The 21,460-nt window shown below is 30.4% G+C and overlaps 1 protein-coding gene across 2 annotated transcripts in view; it reads right to left on the bottom strand.

Moving 5' to 3' along the window:
- The window catches only part of LOC135136145 (centrosomal protein of 164 kDa), a 108,635-nt gene that overhangs the window by 18,852 nt on the left and 68,323 nt on the right, over window positions 1-21,460 (bottom strand). For both annotated transcript variants that reach the window (XM_064065281.1, XM_064065280.1), the window contains exon 5: window positions 19,687-19,776. In XM_064065281.1, coding sequence (XP_063921351.1) covers window positions 19,687-19,776 — 90 coding nt within the window. The remainder of the gene's footprint in view (window positions 1-19,686; window positions 19,777-21,460) is intronic.

The raw sequence follows: 21,460 nt of genomic DNA, 5'->3' as shown, positions 1-21,460 counted from the left end.
AAAAAATCGAAAAATAGATTCATCCAGAAATTGGGAAATAGAAAATTTGGAAACGTCAAAAATTGGAAAATGGAAAAATCAAAAATTTTAGAAATCGAAAAATCTAAAACCGAGAAGGCGAAAAATCGAAAGATCAAAAAATCGAAAAATTAAAAAATCGAAAAATAAAAAAAACGAAAACTGAAACATCGAGAAATTGACAAATTGAAAAATCGAAAACCAGAAAAATTGAAAATTTAAAAAATCGAAAAATTGAGGAAAAAAGCAAACTGAAAAATCTAAAAATTGAAAAATAGAGAAATCGAACTCGAAAAGTCGAAGAGTCGAAAAATCGTAAAGTCGAAAATTTAGAACACCAAAAATTGAAAAATCGATAAGACGAAAAATCGAAGCACCAAAAATTCGAGAAATCGAGAAGTGGGGAGTTCAAAAACCTGGAAAATCGAAAAGTCAAAAAAAAAACGAGAATTCGAAAAATAGATTAATCCAGAAATTGAGAAATCGAAAAATCGAAAATTTGGATACGTCAAAAATTGAAAAATAACCTCAACAACGAAAATATCGGAAAAATGAGTAATCAAAAAATTTAAAAATCAACGAAATGAAAAATCTGACAAATAAAAAAATCGAAATAGTCTAAATTCGAGAAGCTGAAACATCAAACAACTGAACAATCTAAAATTTAAAAAATCGAAAAACCGAAACATCGAGCAATTGGGAAACTCAAAAGTCTAAAAATCGAAAACTGGAAAAATTGGAAATTTGGAAAGCTAAAAATTGAAAAATCGAGAAGTCGAAAAATCGAAGCATCAAAATATAGAAATCGAGAGAAAAACCTGAAAAATCGAAGAGTCACAAAATGTCGAGAAATCGGTTAATCCAGAAATTGAAAAGTCGAAAATTTAGAAACGCTAAAAACTGAAAAATTGAAGAAACAAAAAATTTAAAACAAAAACGAGAAATCGACGATTTGAAATTGAAAAATGGAGAAATTGAAGAATCGAAAAATTGAAGAATGAAAACGAAAATGTCGGAAAAATGAGTAATCAAAAAAGTGAAAATCAAAAAATTTTAATAAAACATCGACAAAATGAAAAATCTTACAACTAAAAAATCGAGAAATTGAAAAATCGATTAATCCAGAAATTGAAAAATCGAAAATTTAGGAACGTCAAAAATTGAAAAATTGAGGAATCGAAAAATTAAAAACAAACGAGAAATCGAAGATTTGAAAAATGGGGAAATTGAAGAATCGAAAAACTGAAGAATCAAAAAAAGTAAATATGGACAAAATGAAAAATCTCACAATAATTAAAGTATCGGGAAATTGGGAATAGAAAACTTGAAAAATCGAAACATCGGAAAATTGGAAAAACGAAGTCGAAAAGCTGAAAGTTCGAAAAATGGAAAGACTCAAAAATGGAAAAATAGAAACATCTAAATAGCCCAAATTCGATAAATCGAAGAATCGAAAAATTGAAAAATCGTGAAATTGAACAATTGGAAAATTGAAACATCGAAATCTCGATAAATCGAAAAATCGAAAGATCGAGAAGTCGCAAGATCAAACTAAAAAATCTAAAAAAGTAAAAATCGAAAAACAAAATCATCGAGAAATTTAAAGATTGAAGTCGAAAAATCGAAAACTGAGAACATTCAAAATTTGAAAGTCGAAAAATTAAGAAAATAAAAACTTGACAAATTGAAAAATCTAAAAACTGAAGAATTGAAAAATACGGAAATCGAATCTCTAAAAGTCGAAGATTCGAGTAATCGAAAAGTCGAAAAATCGAGAAATGGGAATTCAAAAACCTGAAAAATCGAAGAGTTGCAAAAAATCGAAAACCGAAATTGAAAAATTGAAGAATCGAAAAATTAAAAACAACTAGAAATCGAAGATTTGAAAAATGGAAAAATTGAAGAATCGATAAATTGAAAAACTAAAAAGTCGAAAAATCGAAAAAAATTGAAGAATCAAAAACGAAAATGTCGAAAAAACGAGTAAACAAAAAATTGAAAAATCAAAAAATTTAAAAATCGAGAAATTGGGGAACCGAAAAATGGAAAAATCGAAACATCGGAAAACTTGAAAACCACCGAAATCTCGATCAATTGAGTAGTTGAAAAATTGAAAAATAGAAATTAAAAATTTTAGAAATCGCAAAATCTAAAACCGAAAAGTCAAAAAACTGAAAGATCAAGAAGTCGAAACGTCAAACATTTCAAAATTTAAAAAATCGAAAAAGTTAAAAGTCGAGAAATCGAAAAACCGAAACATCGACAATTTGAAAAACTGGAAAGTCAAAAAATCTAAAAAAAATTGAAGAATCAAAAACAAAACCGTCGGAAAACCGAGTAATGAAAAATTGAGAAATTGAAAAGTCCAACAACCAAAATATCGGGGAAACCTGAAAAGTCGAAAAATCGAAAAATGGAAAAATTGAACATTTTAAAAATTGAAAAATTGAAAAAACAGAAATCTAGATATTGAAGAGCTGAAAAATGGGGAAATCGAATCTCGAAAAGTCGAAAAATCGCAAAATCGGAAATTTAGAATCCCAAAATTTGAAAAACCGAAAAGTCGAGAAATTGAAAAATGGGGAATTCGAAAACTTGAAAAATGGAAGAAATCAAAAAATCGTTTAATTACAAAATTGAGAAACCGAAAAATGGAAAATTTTGAAACGCTAAAAATAGAAAAAATGAAGAGAAAAATTAAAAACAAACGAGAAATCGAAGATTTGAAAAAATGGAGAAATTGAAGAATCATAAACGAAAATGTCGGAAAAATGAGTAATCAAAAAATTTAAAAATCGTGAAAATGAAAAATCTCATAACTAAAATATTGAGAAATTGGGGAACCGAAAAATGGAAAAATCGAGAAATCGAAAAACCGAAACATCGAGAAATTGAAAAACTGAAAAGTCGAAAAATCGAAAAGTGGAAAAATTTGAAAAATGGAGAAAATAAAAACCTGACAAATTGAAAAATCGAGAAATCATAAAATAGAAATCCAAACATTTAAATAGAAGTCGAGAAATCGAAGCATCAAAAATTCGAGAAATAAAAACTGAAAAATCGTAAAGCCAAAAAATTGAAAAAGTGAAGAATCAAAAAACGAAAATGCCGGAAAAATGAATAATCAAAAAATTGAAAATAAAGAAATTGACACTAGGATAAAAATTCACCACGGATTCATTAACCACAAATAAATTCACGAAATAAATAAAAACACACTGAACTTTTCTCGTCTTGGAATGTTTTTTTTTTAAGTTATGTTCGCATTATTGCGCTAAAAATTAATATGAGTGTAATTATTTTCCGAATACAACCCGGAAATTTATTTTATATTAGGCTACATATCAAAATCTTGGGACAACACGTTAGTGAAATGTTTGCAACAATGTTGCTTCTTAAATTGAGCACTACAATCGTATTCTTATTACAATTAAATGATGAAAAAAATAAAACAATCATTAAAAAAATACAAAAATTATTTCTAGTGGAAGCGAAAGCATGATGAATTTAATATTTCAACCACATTTTTCCTATATTCTTTCCTGTATAATTTACCCAGCAATTAATTCGACCGCTCAGTTGAAACAAACCACCTATATTAAACCCGAACACACAAAACCAACAATCATCGTGCCAAATCCCATGTCATTTGGCAAAATCCGAAAAAAACGCATTTCTTGGCAAAACAAAAACGGCAGCACCCACCAAATTCACAAAAAAAAAACAATTTTATTGTTTAGCCGGTAATTTCCACAAAAAACTGGCTATTCGATCAAAATACCTCCAATATAAACCGCTACATACACAGCGCACCAATTTTAGAGCGGATAATTATATAAAGCCAAAAATAAGCAACAGCTTAGTGCAATTACAAACAACAATCGCCTCGGCAAACTTATTTTTAGTTTGTCGTTATTTTGAACCGGGGACGTATTTAGTTCTGTGTCACCAATCATAATATTGCGTACTTAAAATAAAGTCCCATTTACATTAATAAACACCTATGATTTTTTTTCCGCATGCGGGTATTAATAGTTGTAAATAAGGCGGCGATTTCTGCCGTTAGATGTCACCTGTCACGTTCTAACACATGAATATGATAAGTCTCGAATGGTGGCTTGCGATAAAACCCCCCTATTCAACACAACCATCAATTACTGCAACATGCTGTTCAAGTGTAGTAGTTAAACAATAATTGCACACAGTGAAACAAAGATATCTAAAAGCATGTCTGGCTATTTCTATTTGTAGTAGTAAAATCACCTTTCACTAGTTTAACGTATGGCGTCTATGTACAAAACGAGGCAGTTCTGCTTTTTGCATTACGACAGGTAAAACCACAACTTTCATTCATGATTAAGACTACATTCCGTAGTACCGGTGTCTCAGAGTATCTGCACAATAACGTGACATTAATTCAACAAACGGTATACGCGATTTTACATGTCTAACATTAGCAGAGAACTCGGCACCGATTGGCCAACTCAAGGTCAGTTTTGCGTAAGCCCGGAAAATACAACAATGTCAGTTTGAATTTTTCCCATGCATTTCAACGATAGACAACCCGATGCACTTATGCAAGTGCAAAAATGAAGAAAGTGTGTGAAAAAATACATAATAATATACAAGAAATAGTAATTACGGTGTGGAAGTTTTTCGAGAATGATATGTACTTCCGATGACGTTCGTCGTTCTTTGGTCTAGTGTTTGTTCTTCCGGTGTTAAATTAATTTTTATTGATGCACGTCTGCCAACCGTGACAGGTATAATTGCGGGGTAAAAAATCCCTAGTTGCTTAAGAAAACTTTGAATTAGAACTTAATTGATACAAATTGCAATTATTATGCAAGTTGGCCAAATTTGTGAACACGAGTGTTATGCGAAAATACATTCAAATGTATTCAGTGAAAAAATACCCACTGATGCGCGAGCAAAAAATTTGATACAATTAGTTGTGCTTGCCTAGTCACTTTGGCGCTTTTTTTTGACGTTGGGTTGAGAAAATGCTATAGAAATACAGTCGATTTTTGTTCCGATATTTAACCAAAATAAAATAGAACCTCACCTGTTCCGTCCAATTAAATAAGAAAAATCAATTAGAACCAATACCTCAGAGAAACTCTTAATTTATGTAACAACACAATCGGAATGCTATCGCGCTCCTTCGGCGTGAAAAAAAGGCCGGCTTGCCAAGTAGAACGCGAAATCCTCAAATTAAACCAAACTGTCATCCTTCACTTTGAATTTCCTTCATTCCAAACCCAAACTTGACTTTCTTCACTCACCCTCCAACTCATCTTTCTTCAAAAAAAAGTACCACCGCAAAACCTGGACCGTAGACAACGTCATCGCACAAACTTTCGTCAAAACGTCAAACCAACTGTCATTAGCTACCTTTGTTCTTTTTGGGTATCCTGATGGAAGCCCACATGTACGTCTTCGTCTTGATCCTCTCGGCCTCCTTCGCGAAAATATCCATGTCGCTGCTGAACTTGCTCTTCTTCCCTCTGAAGCCCATCTTGGGGTTGTTGTTCACATCCACGACACTGGAACTGAACAACGACGAGAACCGGTACAGAGGACCCATTGGCAGCACGGGCCGCTGGAGTTCGGAACTGACTAGCGCAGAAGGTGGAAGCGGAGTGAACTTTCTTCGAGAGAGGACTTTCTATTGCGGCGTTTGTTTCGATTTTAATCGGGCTGGAGGCGGTTTGGCGGAGGGTTAGCGGAGCGGTTTGAGGGCGGCGACGGACGAGACGGTTGTGATGGAGCGTCAATGGGTTGATAGTAGCCTTGTTGTGGTACCTGTTGTCATGGTTATCGCCGTCTGCGAGCGAACACGGTTGAAAAGTAAATTGATGTCAAGTACGGCGTCGATGGTGTGGTTAATGGAAATTAAGCGAGCGTTTCCTCGACTTCCTTTTACCGAGCGGCTTCGCAATGGGTAGATTCGTGTTGGCTGGTTTTTGGGATGGAAAAGTGATGGGTTCGGTGGCACGATTTTTTTCGGTGATGCAACGACGACGAAAGGTTGCCACGCTGGGTGAATATTTTTAAGCGAGGAGAATTATTGCGATTGATAAAATCTTTATTATTTATTAAGGAGAGTAGATAGGGTTCTTTATGCAAGATTTTGTGTGAGAGAAGGTACTTTCAACGTGGTTTGCGGTCAAGTAAATAATTTATCTCTTTTGTGGGTTCCTTCCATTAATACAATTTCTTCATCCAATGTTTTTGTTATTCTCATCTTTTCGAGAAAAATAAAAAAATGATTATGACGTCATAAACATAGATAGTACACAATGCGAGAGAAAAAGAGAAAAAAAAAACCGAAACGTCAAGTTTGGAATCGAACCCTCGACGTCTGGACCGCATTCAAGGGCTTACATTTTGCCCTTTTTTCTTGAAATGTGTACCTAGTCTAGTTTTCACAACAAGAAAGGTAAAACACATTCAAAATGGTAAATTTTTGCAATTAGTCTCCGCCCCTCGGTTTGACAACCAATGAAAAAAACATCACATTTGCGATAGGGCGGGTGGGCGGGGTTTATACTTTGCCTTCTTTTTTTCTTAATATACATAGCCATCTTTTAACATCAAGAAACTTAAAACATGGTTAAAATGGTCCATTTTTGCAAGGAAATATGGTTTTGCAATTTTGGGGCGGAGCCTAATGCAAAATCGATTTTTCCTTATACAAATTTTCCATTTTAAACATGTTTTAAGTTTCATGTTCGGAAAAGAAGTCTACACATATTGAAACAAAAAGGTAAAGTGTAAGCCCACCCACCCACCCTATCTCCATTGTGGTGATTTTTTTTATTCGTCGTGAACCAAGGGGGCGGAACTTAACTGCAAAATACTTATTTCTTTACAGGAAATTACAAACATGTGTCCTGTTGTTCAACGAAAATTATGTACTTACCTATATTAAGAATTTTTTTATTTATTTATCGATTTTTCTAATTTCTCATTTATTCCATTGTTTTTTGAGTTTTTCGATTTTTAATTTGTCAACTTCTCGACTTTCAATTTTTCAATTTTTCGGTGTTTCAATGTTATGGTTTTAGGGTTTTTTCAATTTTTGATTTTTCAATTTTCCAGTTTATTGATTTTGTTTCCAAATTTTAATTTTTCGATTTTCCATTTCTTTAATTCTTTGATTTTTCAATTTCTGGGTTTTTAATTTGTTGATTTTCCAATGATTAGATTTATCAGTTTCGCGATTCCTAATTTTTCAATTTTTCCATTTCTCAATGTCGCAGTTTTTGTTTTTTCACTTTTTCAAATTTTCGAAGTTTCAATGTTACGATTTTTAGGTTTTTGAATTGACAATTTTTCGATTGTACAATTTTTTGTATTTTCAATTTTTCAGTTTATCTAATTTGAATTTTCCGATTTTTCAAGTTGTGAATTTTTGGATTTTTCGATTTTTTAATTTTCTATTTCCTGAATTCTTGAATTTTTCTAGATTTTTTGTCCATTTTTCAATGTTTGGATTCATTAGTTCCCCGATCCCTATTTTTTCCATTTTTCTATGTTTTTAATGTTACTTTTCGTTTTATCACTTTCGATTTTTCGAAATTTCATTGTTACCATTTTTTGGTTTTGGATTGACAATGTTTCGATTTTACAATTTTTCGTATTTTCAATTTTTGATTATTCAATTTTTCAGTTTATTGATTTTGAATTTTTCAATTTATCAATTTTCAATTTTTAAAATTTTAGAATTTTCAATTTCTGGATTTTTCAATATTTAGATTTATCACTTTCCCGATTCCTAATTTTTCAATTTTCCCATTTCTCAATGTTGCAATTCTTGTTTTTCCACTTTTCAAATTTTCGATGTTTCATTATTCCGATTTTTACGTTTTTGGATTGACAATTTTTTGATTTTAACATTTTTCGTGTTTCCACTTTTTCAGTTTGAATTTTCGGATTTTTTAAATTTCGAATTTTTCGATTTTTCATTTCTTCAATTCTTCGATTTTTCAATTTCTAGACTTTTAATTTGTGGATTTTTCAATGTTTAAATTTATCAGTTTCTCGATTCCTAATTTTTCAATTTTTCCATTTGTAAATGTTACAATTTTTCGTTTTTTCACTTTTTCAATTTTACAGTTTCTTCAATGTTGCGATTTTTGGATTCACAATTTTTCGATTCCACGATTTTTCGTATTTTCAATTTTTCATTTCTTCAATTTTATAAATTTTCGAATTTTCAATTTCTAGATTTTTAATTTGTCGATTTTTCAATGCTTAGATTTATCTAGTTTCCGATTCCTAATCTTTAAATTTTTCCATTTTTCTTCATTTAATTTTTAGATTTTGTTTTTTTTTGTCAACTTTTAACTGTTCAATTTATCTATTTTTTGATTTTTCAGTTTTTAGATTTATCGGTTTTTCAAATTTTAATGTTTCGATTTTTCAAAATTTTTTTATTTTTCGTTCCAATTTTGTGATTTTGAAGTTTTTCGATTCTTAATTTGGATTTTCAGATTTTTCAAGTTGTGAATTTTTCGTTTTTTCGATTTTTCAGTTTTCTATTTCTTGAATTCTTCGATTTTTCTAGATTTTTTGTCCATTTTTCAATGTTTAGATTTATTAGTTTCCCGATTCCTAATTTTTCCATTTTTCTATGTTTTTCAATGTTCCAATTTCTCGTTTTTTCACTTTTTCAATTTTTCGAAATTTCATTGTTACCATTTTTAGGTTTTGGATTGACAATGTTAGGATTTTACAATTTTTCGTATTTTTAATTTTTGATTATTCAATTTTTCAGTTTATTGATTTTGAATTTTTCAATTTATCAATTTTCCGATTTTTCAATATTTCATTTCTTCAATTTTTAAAATCCTCGAATTTTCAATTTCTAGATTTTGAATTTGTCGATTTTTCAATGTTTAGATTTATCAGTTTCCCGATTCCTAATGTTTCAATTTTTTCATTTCTCAATGTTGCAATTTTTGTTTTTTTTCACTTTTTCAAATTTTCAATGTTTCATTGTTCCCATTTTTAGGTTTATGGATTGCCAATTTTTTGATTTTAACATTTTTCGTATTTCCACTTTTTCAGTTTACCGATTTTGAATTTTCAGATTTTTCAAATTTAGAATTTTTCGATTTTTAGATTTTCCATTTCTTCAATTTTTAAAATCTTCGAATTTTCAATTTCTAGATTTTTAATCAGTCGATTTTTCAATGCTTAGAATTATCAACTTCCCGATTCCTAATCTTTCAATTTTCCCAATTCTCAATATTACAATTTTTCGTTTTTTCACCTTTTCGATTTTAGCAATTTTTCTTTATTTAATTTTTAGATTTTGTTTTCTTTTGTCAACTTTCAACTGCTTAATTTATCTATTTTGATTTTTCGCTTTTTAGATTTATCGGTTTCTCAATTTTTAATTTTTCGACTTTTCAAAATGTTTCTGTTTTTCGTTTCAATTTTGTGATTTTGAAGTTTTTCGATTGTTAATTTTAAGTTTCTCGATTTTTCAATTTCTCGGTTTTTAATTTGTTGATTTTCCAATGATTAGATTTATCAATTTCGCGATTCCTAATTTTTCAATTTTTCAAATTATCGATGTTTCAATGTTACGACTTTTAGGTTTTTGAATTGACATTTTTTCGATTCTACAATTTTTCGTATTTTCAATTTTTCAGTTTATCTAATTCGATTTTCCGGTTTTTCAAGTTGTGAATTTTTCGATTTTTCAATTTTCTATTTCCTGAATTCTTCAATTTTCCTAAATTTTTTATTCATTTTTCAATGTTTAGATTTATTAGTTTCTAATTTTTCCATTTTTCTGTTTTTAATGTTACAATTTTTCGTTTTTTCACTTTTTCAATTTTTCGAAATTTCATTGTTACCATTTTTTGGTTTTGGATCGACAATGTTTGCATTTTACAATTTTTCGTACATATTTTCAATCTTTGATTATTCAATCTTTTAGTTTATTGATTTTGAATTTTTCAATTTATCAATTTTCCCATTTTTCATTTTTTCATTTCTTCAATTTTTAAAATCTTCGAATTTTCAATTTCTAGATTTTTAATTTGTCGATTTTTCAATGCTTAGATTTATCAAGTTCCCGATTCCTAATCTTTAAATTTCTCAATATTACAATTTGTTTTTTCACCTTTACGATTTTTCAATCTTTCTTTATTTCATTTTTAGATTTTGTATTTTTTTTTGTCAACTTTTAACTGCTCAATTTATCTATTTTTTGATGTTTCACCTTTTAGTTGTATCGGTTTCTCAATTTTTAATTTTTCGATTTTTCAAAATTTTTCTATTTTTCGTTCTAATTTTGTGATTTTGAAGTTTTTCGATTCTTAATTTTAAGTTTCTCGATTTTTCAATTTCTCGGTTTTTAATTTTGCGATTTCAATGTTTTTAATTTTTCAATTTTTTAATGTTACAATTTTATCATTTGTTTCATATTTATAATTTTTAAACTTTTCAATTTTTCGATAAGTCAATTTATCAACATTACAATTTTTATATATAAATCCCGCCCACCCACCCTCTCTCGATTGTGATGATTTGTTTCTATTCTTTCTTTTTCCTGTTTTTTAATGTATTCTTGTTTTAAGCAAGCAGGTCAATTTTGAGGTTGTAATTTTTTATCGCTTTTAGAAAAATAAGGATTTTGCAATTAAGTTCCGCCCCTCGGCTTACGACGAATAAAAAAAATCATCAGAATTGAGATAGGGCGGGTGGGCGGGGCTTACATTTTGCCTTTTTTTTTCCTTAACATACATAGCCATCTTTTCATGACAAGAAACTTAATGGTTAAAATGGTACATTTTTACAAGGAAATATGGACTCTACAATTATAGGGCGGATGCAAAATCGATATTTCCTTAGACAAATTTTCCATTTTAAACATGTTTTAAGATTTATGTTGTGAAGAAAAGTCTACACATATTAAAACATCACGGCAAAATGTAAGCCCGCCCACCCGCCCTATCGCCATTGTGATGATTTTTTTATTCGCCGTGAATCAAGAGGGCGGAGCTTAACTGCAAAATACTTTTTTCGTTACAACAAATTAAAAACATGTTTTTGAGTATCGTGTTATCAAAAGAATTTTATGTATATTGACAAAAAGGACAAAATATAACCCCGCCCACCCACCCTGTCTCAATTGTAATGTTTTTTTTTTTTTTTCTTAGAAACTTAAAACAGGTTTAAAATGGTAAATTTTTGTAGGGAGATATGGATTTTGCTATTAAGCTCCGCCCCTAGGTCCGCCAACGAATGAAAACTTCATTAAGTACTTACATCAGGGCAGGTAAAGGTGGGGCTTAATCATTGGCTTCCACTTTTTCTTAATATACATCGTATTCTTTGAACAATACATGTTTTTAATTTACCGTAGAGGCATAAGGATTTTGCAGTTAAGCTCCGCCTTCTTAGCTCACGACGAATAAAAAAAAATCATCACAATTGAGACAGGGTGGGTGGGCGGGGCAACATTTTGCACATACTGAGAAACTGAAATTGTGTAAATTTTTTCCCGTTAGTTATCCGCTTTAAATATATTTCATATTTAAAGACGTAGGGGTTGGGGGGATGTTAATTACGCCACTTTATAGAGGAAGGTCTGTCAAAATAACCTTCCACAATTTTTTTACTAGCTTTGTTTTTCTTGGTAGCTTAGATTTTTTGCTCAGCCACCTTCCTTCGCGTGTAGTTTTACCTAACTTGATATATCAAGAAGTCTCTTGAGTAACGTTTGTCTAGTAACAAATTAAGAAACCGCGATTATGCAAATCCGAAAGAGTACCTAAGCGCGCGAAAGCGCTCTTTTAAAAATTTAAATTTGTAATAATAATCTCTCTAAATTGTTTTTTAAAATCTTCCTTTTCGCAGGAAGTCGCTGTCTCACGGCCATTAACTCCGCTAATACCTAATAAAAATGCGATTAGCTGAAGGTCTAGATCATAACAATCGCTTCCAATATTTAACAACATAAAACGAAAGTTTAATTTTTGCTAATAACAGACCGAAGCCCGAATATTTATGATTAATGAAAAGGGGAGATCGCGACCACATCTGTAAGTGATTACCGGGCAAAAACAAACTTGGAAAGTAATGTCAAAGAGCAACAACCTTTTTAGCGTCTATGGAAAATATTGAAAATCGCCTCGAGTGCATCTGTGCCATTTAATTACATAATTAAGTGCGTAACAGGTGGTCGATGCAGTCATTTTATGTAATTCCGAAATTTTGAAAACTTCCTAGCAGAGAAAACCGATATCGGCTGCTAATAGCGCGAACACATGTGAGCGTAATTTTCTCAATTAACGACCACAATAAATCGGACTTAGGCTTTCAGTGAGCTTAATTAATTTTCCTCTTGGATTTAAGACGCGTAATAATCCATATGGTGATTTAATGAGGTGGCTAAAGCCTCATGTCTGCAGCCATTAATAATTAAAATCCACCACTAGCAACCGAGCTAATTACCAAGAAATCTGTGTCAGATTTCACTTTGAACTAGTTTTTTATGAAAATTTTATAAAATGGATAACATAATCATCAAAGCTGCTACATTTACCGGTTGAATTGTCTTTGGGATTCGTGAAATTTTACGCCGATCTTGTATTAGTTAAACGACAAGAAACTGCTGGGAACGATTCTGAAACCGGGTTCTATTGTAGTTTTTATGAAAATCTCACTACTGTTTTAATTGTGTATATTTATTAACCAGTCAATCGTGCATGCGAGAGAAAAACAGATGTTAGAGACTGATAAGTGCTTAAGCATGCAGAGCCTAGGTTCGCTTTTTTCTGCATAAGAAAGTTAATTATTATTATTATTGCATCTTGAACCGAAGATAAACGAAGAAGGAGACGTATGACACGTTTTCACTACAACGAAAATTTTTGCATAGTTTGCAAATTAGTTTAACGCATTGATAGGCCGCTTTTGTTTATTAGATAATTTTCACGTATATTAATTGCGAAAACATCAACATTCTCTCTAATATATCAAGTTCTTGATTTGGATGATGAACGCTTTCGAATTTTGCGCATCAATCATTTCTTAAATTTTTGCATCTATTTTTTACTGAATAGTGGGGTGATTCCAGGCGACGAAGCGCCCCATTGTTGTTGCAGGAAAATCGCAGTGACACAAAAATTGTTCGTGAAAGTTTATTGAAACATATTACTCGACACGGGTTACATTTTCACACAATTTCGAGTGTATTGGCACCAATAATGATGAAAGTTAGAAAAGCGGTTATTAGTGAGAAAAACAAAAATACGGCGATTACGTGCACACCTTACTCAAACAGAAAATTAATTTTTCATACATTCGCTCGTCAAGGTTGTACGATGTGTGGAATAAAATAGTACTTTGCGTCCTTAAAACGTTATTTTTTTTTATTAATGTGGTTATTCAATGTTAATTCTCGTGAGTGTAATGGTTCCAGACTTTCGAACCCAATTAGTAGATTTAGACGGATCAGTTTACAGATTCTTTACGTAAGATTTTTCGCAAACGCCGTTGATAATATTTTAATTGGCGCCTAATATTATTAACGTTAAAATCGTCTAATAATTTTGAAAATAATGATCATTTATTTATGTCAAAAACCTTGAAACGCTTATTGATAGGTTGAAACATCATAAAACTTAATTTTTATTGAAAGTTACTTTGTTTCGAAGTGTGTAATTATTTCTACTTCTTGAATGCACAGAGTGGGCATTTAACTTTTACGAGGGGCTCGTAAAGGTGATCGTAAAATACTTAAGTGAATAAAGCAATCTTGTGAAATTTTTGCGTGAAGAAGAATAAAGTTGGGGATTGGCCGAGGTAGAGCCTCCAGAGATGTACTAGTAAATTAGGGAATTTGACACAGTTTATTGTTGTCAAAATAAGTCTAGACATATTAATAAAAAAAAGGCAAAATGTAGCCCCGCCCACCCACCCTCTCTCCATTGTGATGATTTTTTTTTATTCGTCGTGAGCAAAGGGGGCGGAGCTTAACTGCAAAATCCTTATTTCTCGACGAAAAATTAAAAACAGGTTTTCGAGTATCGTGTTGTTCAAATACTACTATGTATATTAAGAAAAAATTGTAACGAATTTTTAATTCGTTGTCAGATCGGGGGGCGGGGCTTAATTGCAAGATCCATATTTGTCTACAAGAATTTACCATTTTGAACATGTTTTAAGTTTTTTGTTCTGAAAAGACGACTATGTATATTAAGCAACAAGGCAAAAAATGCCTAAATCACATAATTGGAACGAAAAATAGAGAAATTTTGAAAAATCAAAAAATTGAAAAAAAATACAAAATCCAAAAATTAAATAAAAAAAAATTGAAACATCGAAAAAGTGAAAAAACGAAAAATTGTAATATTGAGAAATGGAAAAATTGAAAAATTAGGAATGGGGAACTTGATAAATCTAAGCATTGAAAAATCGACAAATTAAAAATCTCAAAATTAAAGAAATGGAAAATCCAAAAATCGAAAAATTCGAAATTTGAAAAATCTGAAAATTCAAAATCGGTAAACTGAAAAAGTGGAAACAGGAAAAATGTTAAAATCAAAAAATTGTCAATCCAAAAACCTAAAAATCGGAACAATGAAACATCAAAAATTTGAAAAAGTGAAAAAACAAAAATTGCAACATTGAGAAATGGAAAAATTGAAAAATTAGGAATCGGGAAACTGATAAATCTAAACATTGAAAAATCGACAAATTCAAAATCTAGAAATTGAAAAATTCGAAGATTTTAAAAATTGAAGAAATGAAAAATTAAAAAATTCGAAATCAATAAACTGAAAAATTTATTAATCAAAAATTGTAAAATCGAAACATTGTCAATCCAAAACCTAAAAATGGTAACAATGAAATTTCGAAAAATTGAAAAAGTGAAAAAGCGAAAAATTGTAACATTAAAAAACAGAGAAAAATGGAAAAATTAGGAATCGGAAAACTAATAAATCTAAACCATTGAAAAATGGATAAGAAATCTAGAAAAATCGAAGAATTCAGGAAATAGAAAATTGAAAAATCGAAAAATTCACAACTTGAAAAATCGGAAAATTCGAATTAGATAAACTGAAAAATTGAAAATATGAAAAATTGTAGAATCCAAAAATTGTCAACTCAAAAACCTAAAAATCGTGACATTGAAACATCGAAAATTTGAAAAAGTGAAAACACAAAAACTGTAACATTGAGAAATGGAAAAATTGAAAAATTAGGAACCCCGAAACTGATAAATCTAATCACTGGAAAATCAACAAATTTAAAACCGAGAAATTGAAAAATCGGGAAACTTAAAATTAACAATCGAAAAACTTCAAAATCACAAAATTGGAACGAAAAATAGAAAAATTTTGTAAAGTCGAAAAATTAAAAAATGATAAACCGATAAATCTAAAAAGTGAAAAATCAAAAAATAGATAAATTGGGTAGTTGAAAGTTGACAAAAAAAAAAACAAAATCTAAAAATTAAATAAAGAAAAATTGAAAAATCGAAAAGGTGAAAAAACGAAAAATCGTAATATTAAGGAATGGAAAAAAAGAAAGATTAGAAATCGGGTACTTGATTAATCTAAGCATTAAAAAATCGACAAATCAAAAATCTAGAAATTGAAAATTCGAAAATTTTAAAAATTGAAGAAATGGAAAATCCAAAAATCGAAAAATTCGAATTTTGAAAAATCCGAAAATTCAAAATCGGTAAACTGAAAAAGAGGAAATACAAAAAATGTTGAAATAAAAAAAATGTCAAACCAAAAACCTAGAAATCGTAACAATGAAACATCGAAAATTTGAAAAAGTGAAAAACCAAAAATTGCAGTATTGAGAAATGGAAAAATTGAAAAATTAGGAATCGGGAAACTGATAAATCTAATCATTGGAAAATCATCAAATTAAAAACCGAGAAATTGAAAAATCGAGAAACTTAAAATTAACAATCGAAAAACTCAAAATCACAAAATTGGAACGAAAAAGAGAAAAATTTTGAAAAGTCGAAAAATTAAAAATTGAGGAACCGATAAATCTAAAAAGTGAAAAATCAAAAAACAGATAAATTGAGCAGTTGAAAGTTGCCAAAAAAAACAAAATCTAAAACTTAAATAAAGAAAAATCCAAAAATCGAAAAGGTGAAAAAACGAAAAATTGTAATATTGAGAAATGGAAAAATTGAAAAATTAGGAATCGGGAAACTGATAAATCTAAACATTGAAAAATCGACAAATCAAAAATCTAGAAATTGAAAATTCGAAAATTTTAAAAATTGAAGAAATGGAAAATCCAAAAATCGAAAAATTCGAATTTTGAAAAATCCGAAAATTCAAAATCGGTAAACTGAAAAAGAGGAAATACAAAAAATGTTGAAATAAAAAAAATGTCAAACCAAAAACCTAGAAATCGTAACAATGAAACATCGAAAATTTGAAAAAGTGAAAAACCAAAAATTGCAGTATTGAGAAATGGAAAAATTGAAAAATTAGGAATCGGGAGGGAAACTGACAAATCTAAACACTGAAAAATTGATAAATCGAAAAATTAAAATTCAATAAACTGAAAAATTGAATAATCAAAAATTGAAAATACGAAAAATCGGAAAATCGAAAAATTGTGAATCCAAAAATCGTACCTTGAAGAAACTTTGGAAAAGTGAAAAAGTGAAAAAACGAAAAATTGTAACATTTACAAAAGGAAAAATTGAAAAATTAGGAATCGAGAAACTGATAAATTTAAATATTAAAATCCACAAATTAAAAGTCTTCAAATAGAAAAATCGAAGAACTGAAAAAATGGAAAATATGAAAAATCTGAAAATTTGGTAAACTGAAAAAGTGGAAATACGAAAAATGTTAAAATCAAAAAATTGTCAATCCAAAACCTAAAAGTGGTAACAATGAAATTTCGAAAAATTGAAACAGTGAAAAGATGAAAAATTGTAACATTAAAAAACAGAAAAATGGAAAAATTAGGAATCGGGAAACTAATAAATCTAAACATTGAAAAATGGACAAATAAATCTAGAAAAATCGAAGAATTCAGGAAATAGAAAATTGAAAAATCGAAAAATTCACAACTTGAAAAATCGGAAAATTCAAATTAGATAAACTGAAAAATTGAAAATAGGAAAAATTGTAGAATCGAAAAATTGTCAATTCAAAAACCTAAAAATCGTAACACTGAAACATCGAAAATTTGAAAAAGTGAAAACACAAAAACTGTAACATTGAGAAATGGAAAAATTGAAAAATTAGGAATCGCGAAACTGATAAATCTAATCATTGGAAAATCAACAAATTAAAAATCTAGAAATTGAAAAATCAAAGAATTAAAAAAATGAAAAATCGAAAAATTCAAAAGTCGAAAACAAAATCAAGAAATTGGAAAACTGAAAAATCAAACAATGGTATAAATGAGAAATTAGAGATATCGAAAACCAAAGAAATCATAAAATCGAAATATATATATATATACATCGGTGTAAAAAAAAATTCTTAATATAAGTACATAGTATTCGTTGAACATGATACATCTTTGTAATTTCTTGTAAAGAAATAAGTATTTTGCAGTTAAGCTCCGCCCCCTTGGTTCACGGCGAATAAAAAAATCACCACAATCGAGATAGGGCGGGTGGGCGGGCTTAGATTTTGCCTTGTTGTCTCAATATGTGTAGACTTCTTTTCCCAACATGAAACTTAAAACATGTTTAAAATGGAGAATTTGGATTAGGAAATATCGATTTTGCAATTAGGCTTTGTCCCATAATTACAAAATTCATATTTCCTTGCAAAAATGGACCATTTTAGACATGTTTTAAGTTTCTTGTTATAGAAATACCTAAGTCTACACATGTCGAGAAAAAAAGGCAAAATTTTGCCCCGCCCACCCGCCCTCTCGCAATTGTGATGATTTTTTTATTGATCGTGAAGCAAGAGGGCGGAGCTTAACTGCAAAATCGTTACTTCTCCACCAGAAATTAAAAACATGTTTTTGAGTATCGTGTTGTTCAAAGAATATTACGTATATTAAGAAAAAATTAAAGCCAAAGATTAATTTTTTACCATTTTAAGCGTGTTTTAAGTTTCTAAGAATAAAAAAAACATTACAATTGAGATAGGGTGGATGGGCGGGGTTACATTTTGCTTTTTGTTTTAATAAGGTAACCTGAAACGTTTTCAAATTTTCAGAACAGTTTCAAAGTTAAATTGCAAGATGTTGTAATTTTGATTTTTTCTCCAAAAATCTGGATGCCTAGGATAAAAATTCAAATTTATAAAATTTAAATAATATTTACTACTGTAAATTTTGGAGATGATGTCAACAAATTGTTGGTATGGATGATTATTAGTCAAATTTTGATCGTCTACACGATATTCGTAATAGACATAAAATTTAACAACTGTTTTCAGGAAAGTTTCAGCGATGGACGCTAAATCTAAATGACATAATTTGGCTATAAGAAATCGTTGCTTTTAAATTCCATGTCACATAAAACCTACTTTAAACACGCATCAATATTCATTAAAAAACACATCCTCAATTTAATTTTGAGCGAAACCTCCCCGGAAAACGTTACTTCTGGTAGCAAATTCGCCTCAACACACCTTCGCACTTACTGTTAACGCGTATTTATCACCTAGGTCAACCACTTTCGGTTATCTAAATTATGAACACATAAATTAAAGACGAACCGCGGTTCCGTCGACGTAGAAAGTAAAAGTACCCTCATTAACATATCCATATTCTTATTAAATTTTCTGACAACCATAACGGACGGTACTCGAGAATCGCCCGCAATTCACACCAATTTAACATCTGATAAATACGTCATAAATTTTTCTAGTGCCGGAACAGACGCGAAATGTGAACGGGCGTTGTGTAAGTAGTTTATTTCGGAGGACACTCCTGAAAAAAAAGTGCCTATGGCACCGTCCCACGCAATTTTATAGACGAATTAAAATGATAATTATGCGCTTTGGTTTACATTCTGAGTTAAAAAAATTTTGGCGCGTCGCCTTCGCATTTCCACTTAATTCATTTTCGTGCTATTGCCACACATCAAACAAAACAATTAACTAGTACCTTTCTCCGAGTACTTTCGTCTGTGTAGGCGTCGCTCTAGCTATATCACCAATTTAATAATTCGGAGCAGTGGCGTAGAACTAATTTGAGCTATATTTATCCTAAATTTACGAAATCGAGGTCGGAACCGTGCTTTTAATCTAAATAGGAGAGTCGCTACTTGAAGAGAAAATGATCGACCTTTGCTTAGAATTGCATCGTCTTATCGGTGCAATCTCTTGCGTAAGGGAAGCGTTCGACACAAAAAACGTTTTATCTTCCACTTACATAAACCGGCGAAAAACAATGGCTTCTGGTTAAATACCGGAATTTAAGGCGGGTTATAACAATAACGCGAAGTAAAAGTGACTGCACTATTGTCTAGTATTTTTTTGGACGATAAATTCAAAGGGAAAGAAACTGAACTGCGTTAATTGCATTTTTCGTACGGTTTTTCGTTTATTAATTTGTTGAATAACGTTCCCACGTTTTCACCCGCGGACGCTTAAGAGTGTTACTGCCATTGTTAAAATATTATTCCATTGTTGCAAGGTATTAATTATGTATTATTACGTTCGTTAGAGAAGGCGCATAACTCACCTTTGGATGGCTGTTTTTTGTCTTTGAGTACTGACGGGATTCGTTTAGGCTTCGATTCGCTTATGGAAGAGGTCGGGGTCGTCTTCTTACCTGCACAAGCAAATAAAACAAAATTAAAAAGTTGTTAACAAAATTCTTCCAAAAAGAGCAAATTTATTTTTTTTTATTGATTCAATCTGTAGTACATAAAAGCTAAATTGTATTAAAATAAGTACCAGAATAAAAAACAAACGAACTTTCTTATAAATTAGATAGAGATTAAAATCGTCAATCATAAAAATAAAATACACGGCCCCTGAGGATTTTTAAGTTCTTTTCAAAATTTGTTTGTTTTTGACAAGATTCTTCCAACATCTTAAAAAACACATAAACACCCAAGATCTTTTCAAATTTTTTCAAAAACAAAAAAAAACCCAGGCATTTTCAAATGTTAGAAAAACAAAAACACACCAGGCGTCCATGAGACTTTTTCAAATTCTTTCAAAAATGAAACACCAAAAGTCGTTTAAACTCTTAAAAAAAAAATACCCTAGATTTTTTCAAATTCTTTCAAAAACAAAAAACCATCAGGCGTTCCCGAGATCGTTTCAAAAATAAAACACCTGGGGCCCCAAGGTTCTTTCATATCAAAAAACACATCAGGTGCCCTCAAGATTCTTATTTAATCCTTTCAAAGAAGAAACACCAACGGTCCCCAAAGTCTATCAAACTTTTTCAAAAACAAAACAAAAAAATCACCAGGCGACTCCGAGATTGTTTCAAATCTTTTCAAATTCTTTCAAAAATGAAACACCAACGCCCCCCAAGATTTTTTTAGTCATTCAGAAAACAAAAAAAACCACACCAGGCGCCCCCGAGATTTTTTCAAGAATAAAACACTGGGCCCTCACATAAAAAAATACATCAGGTACCCTCAAGATTCTTACAAATTCTTTCAAAGATGAAACACCAAGGATTCCCAAGTCTTTTAAACTCTTTCAAAAAAAAAATACACCAGGCGTCCATGAGATTTTTTCAAATTCTTAGAAATACCCAAGATTTTCAAATTCTTTCAAACATGAAACACCAACGATCCCCAAAAGTCTTTCAAACTCTTTAAAAAAACTCACCAGCCATCCACGAGATTTTTTCAATTTCAAAAAAAAAACATACCCAAGGTTTTTTCAAATTCTTTCAAAAACAAAAAACCACCAGGCGTTCCCGAGATTGTTTCAAAAATAAAACACCTGAGGCCCCAAGGTTCTTTCACATCAGAAAACACATCAGGTCCCTCAAGATTCTCATTTAATCTTTTCAAAGAAGAAACACCAACGGTCCCCAAAGTTTATCAAACTTTTTCAAAAACAAAACAAAAGAAAAACACCAGGCGACTCCGAGATTGTTTCAAATCTTCAAATTTTTTCAAAAATGAAACACCAACGCCCCCCAAGATTCTTTTAAAGTCATTCAAAAAACAAAAAAAAAACACACCAGGCGCCCTCGAGATTCTTTCAAAAATAAAACACCTGGGCCATCACATAAAAAAATACATCACGTACCCTCAAGATTCTTACAAATTCTTTCAAAGATGAAACACTAAGGATTCCCAAAAGTCTTTTAAACACTTTAAAAAAAAATACACCAGGCGTCCATGAGATTTTTTCAAATTCTTAGAAAGAAAAAACAAATATCCAAGATTTTCAAATTCTTTCGAACATGAAACACCAACGGTCCCCAAAAGTCTTTCAAACTCTTTAAAAAAACTCACCAGGCATCCACGAGATTTTTTCAAATT

This window comes from Zophobas morio, unplaced genomic scaffold (genome assembly GCF_036711695.1).
Source record: "Zophobas morio isolate AGI-343-1 ecotype UQ-CSIRO unplaced genomic scaffold, CSIRO_AGI_Zmor_V1 ptg000026l, whole genome shotgun sequence".
Classification (NCBI taxonomy): domain Eukaryota; kingdom Metazoa; phylum Arthropoda; class Insecta; order Coleoptera; family Tenebrionidae; genus Zophobas; species Zophobas morio.
This window is presented reverse-complemented; position numbering and strand designations above follow the sequence as displayed.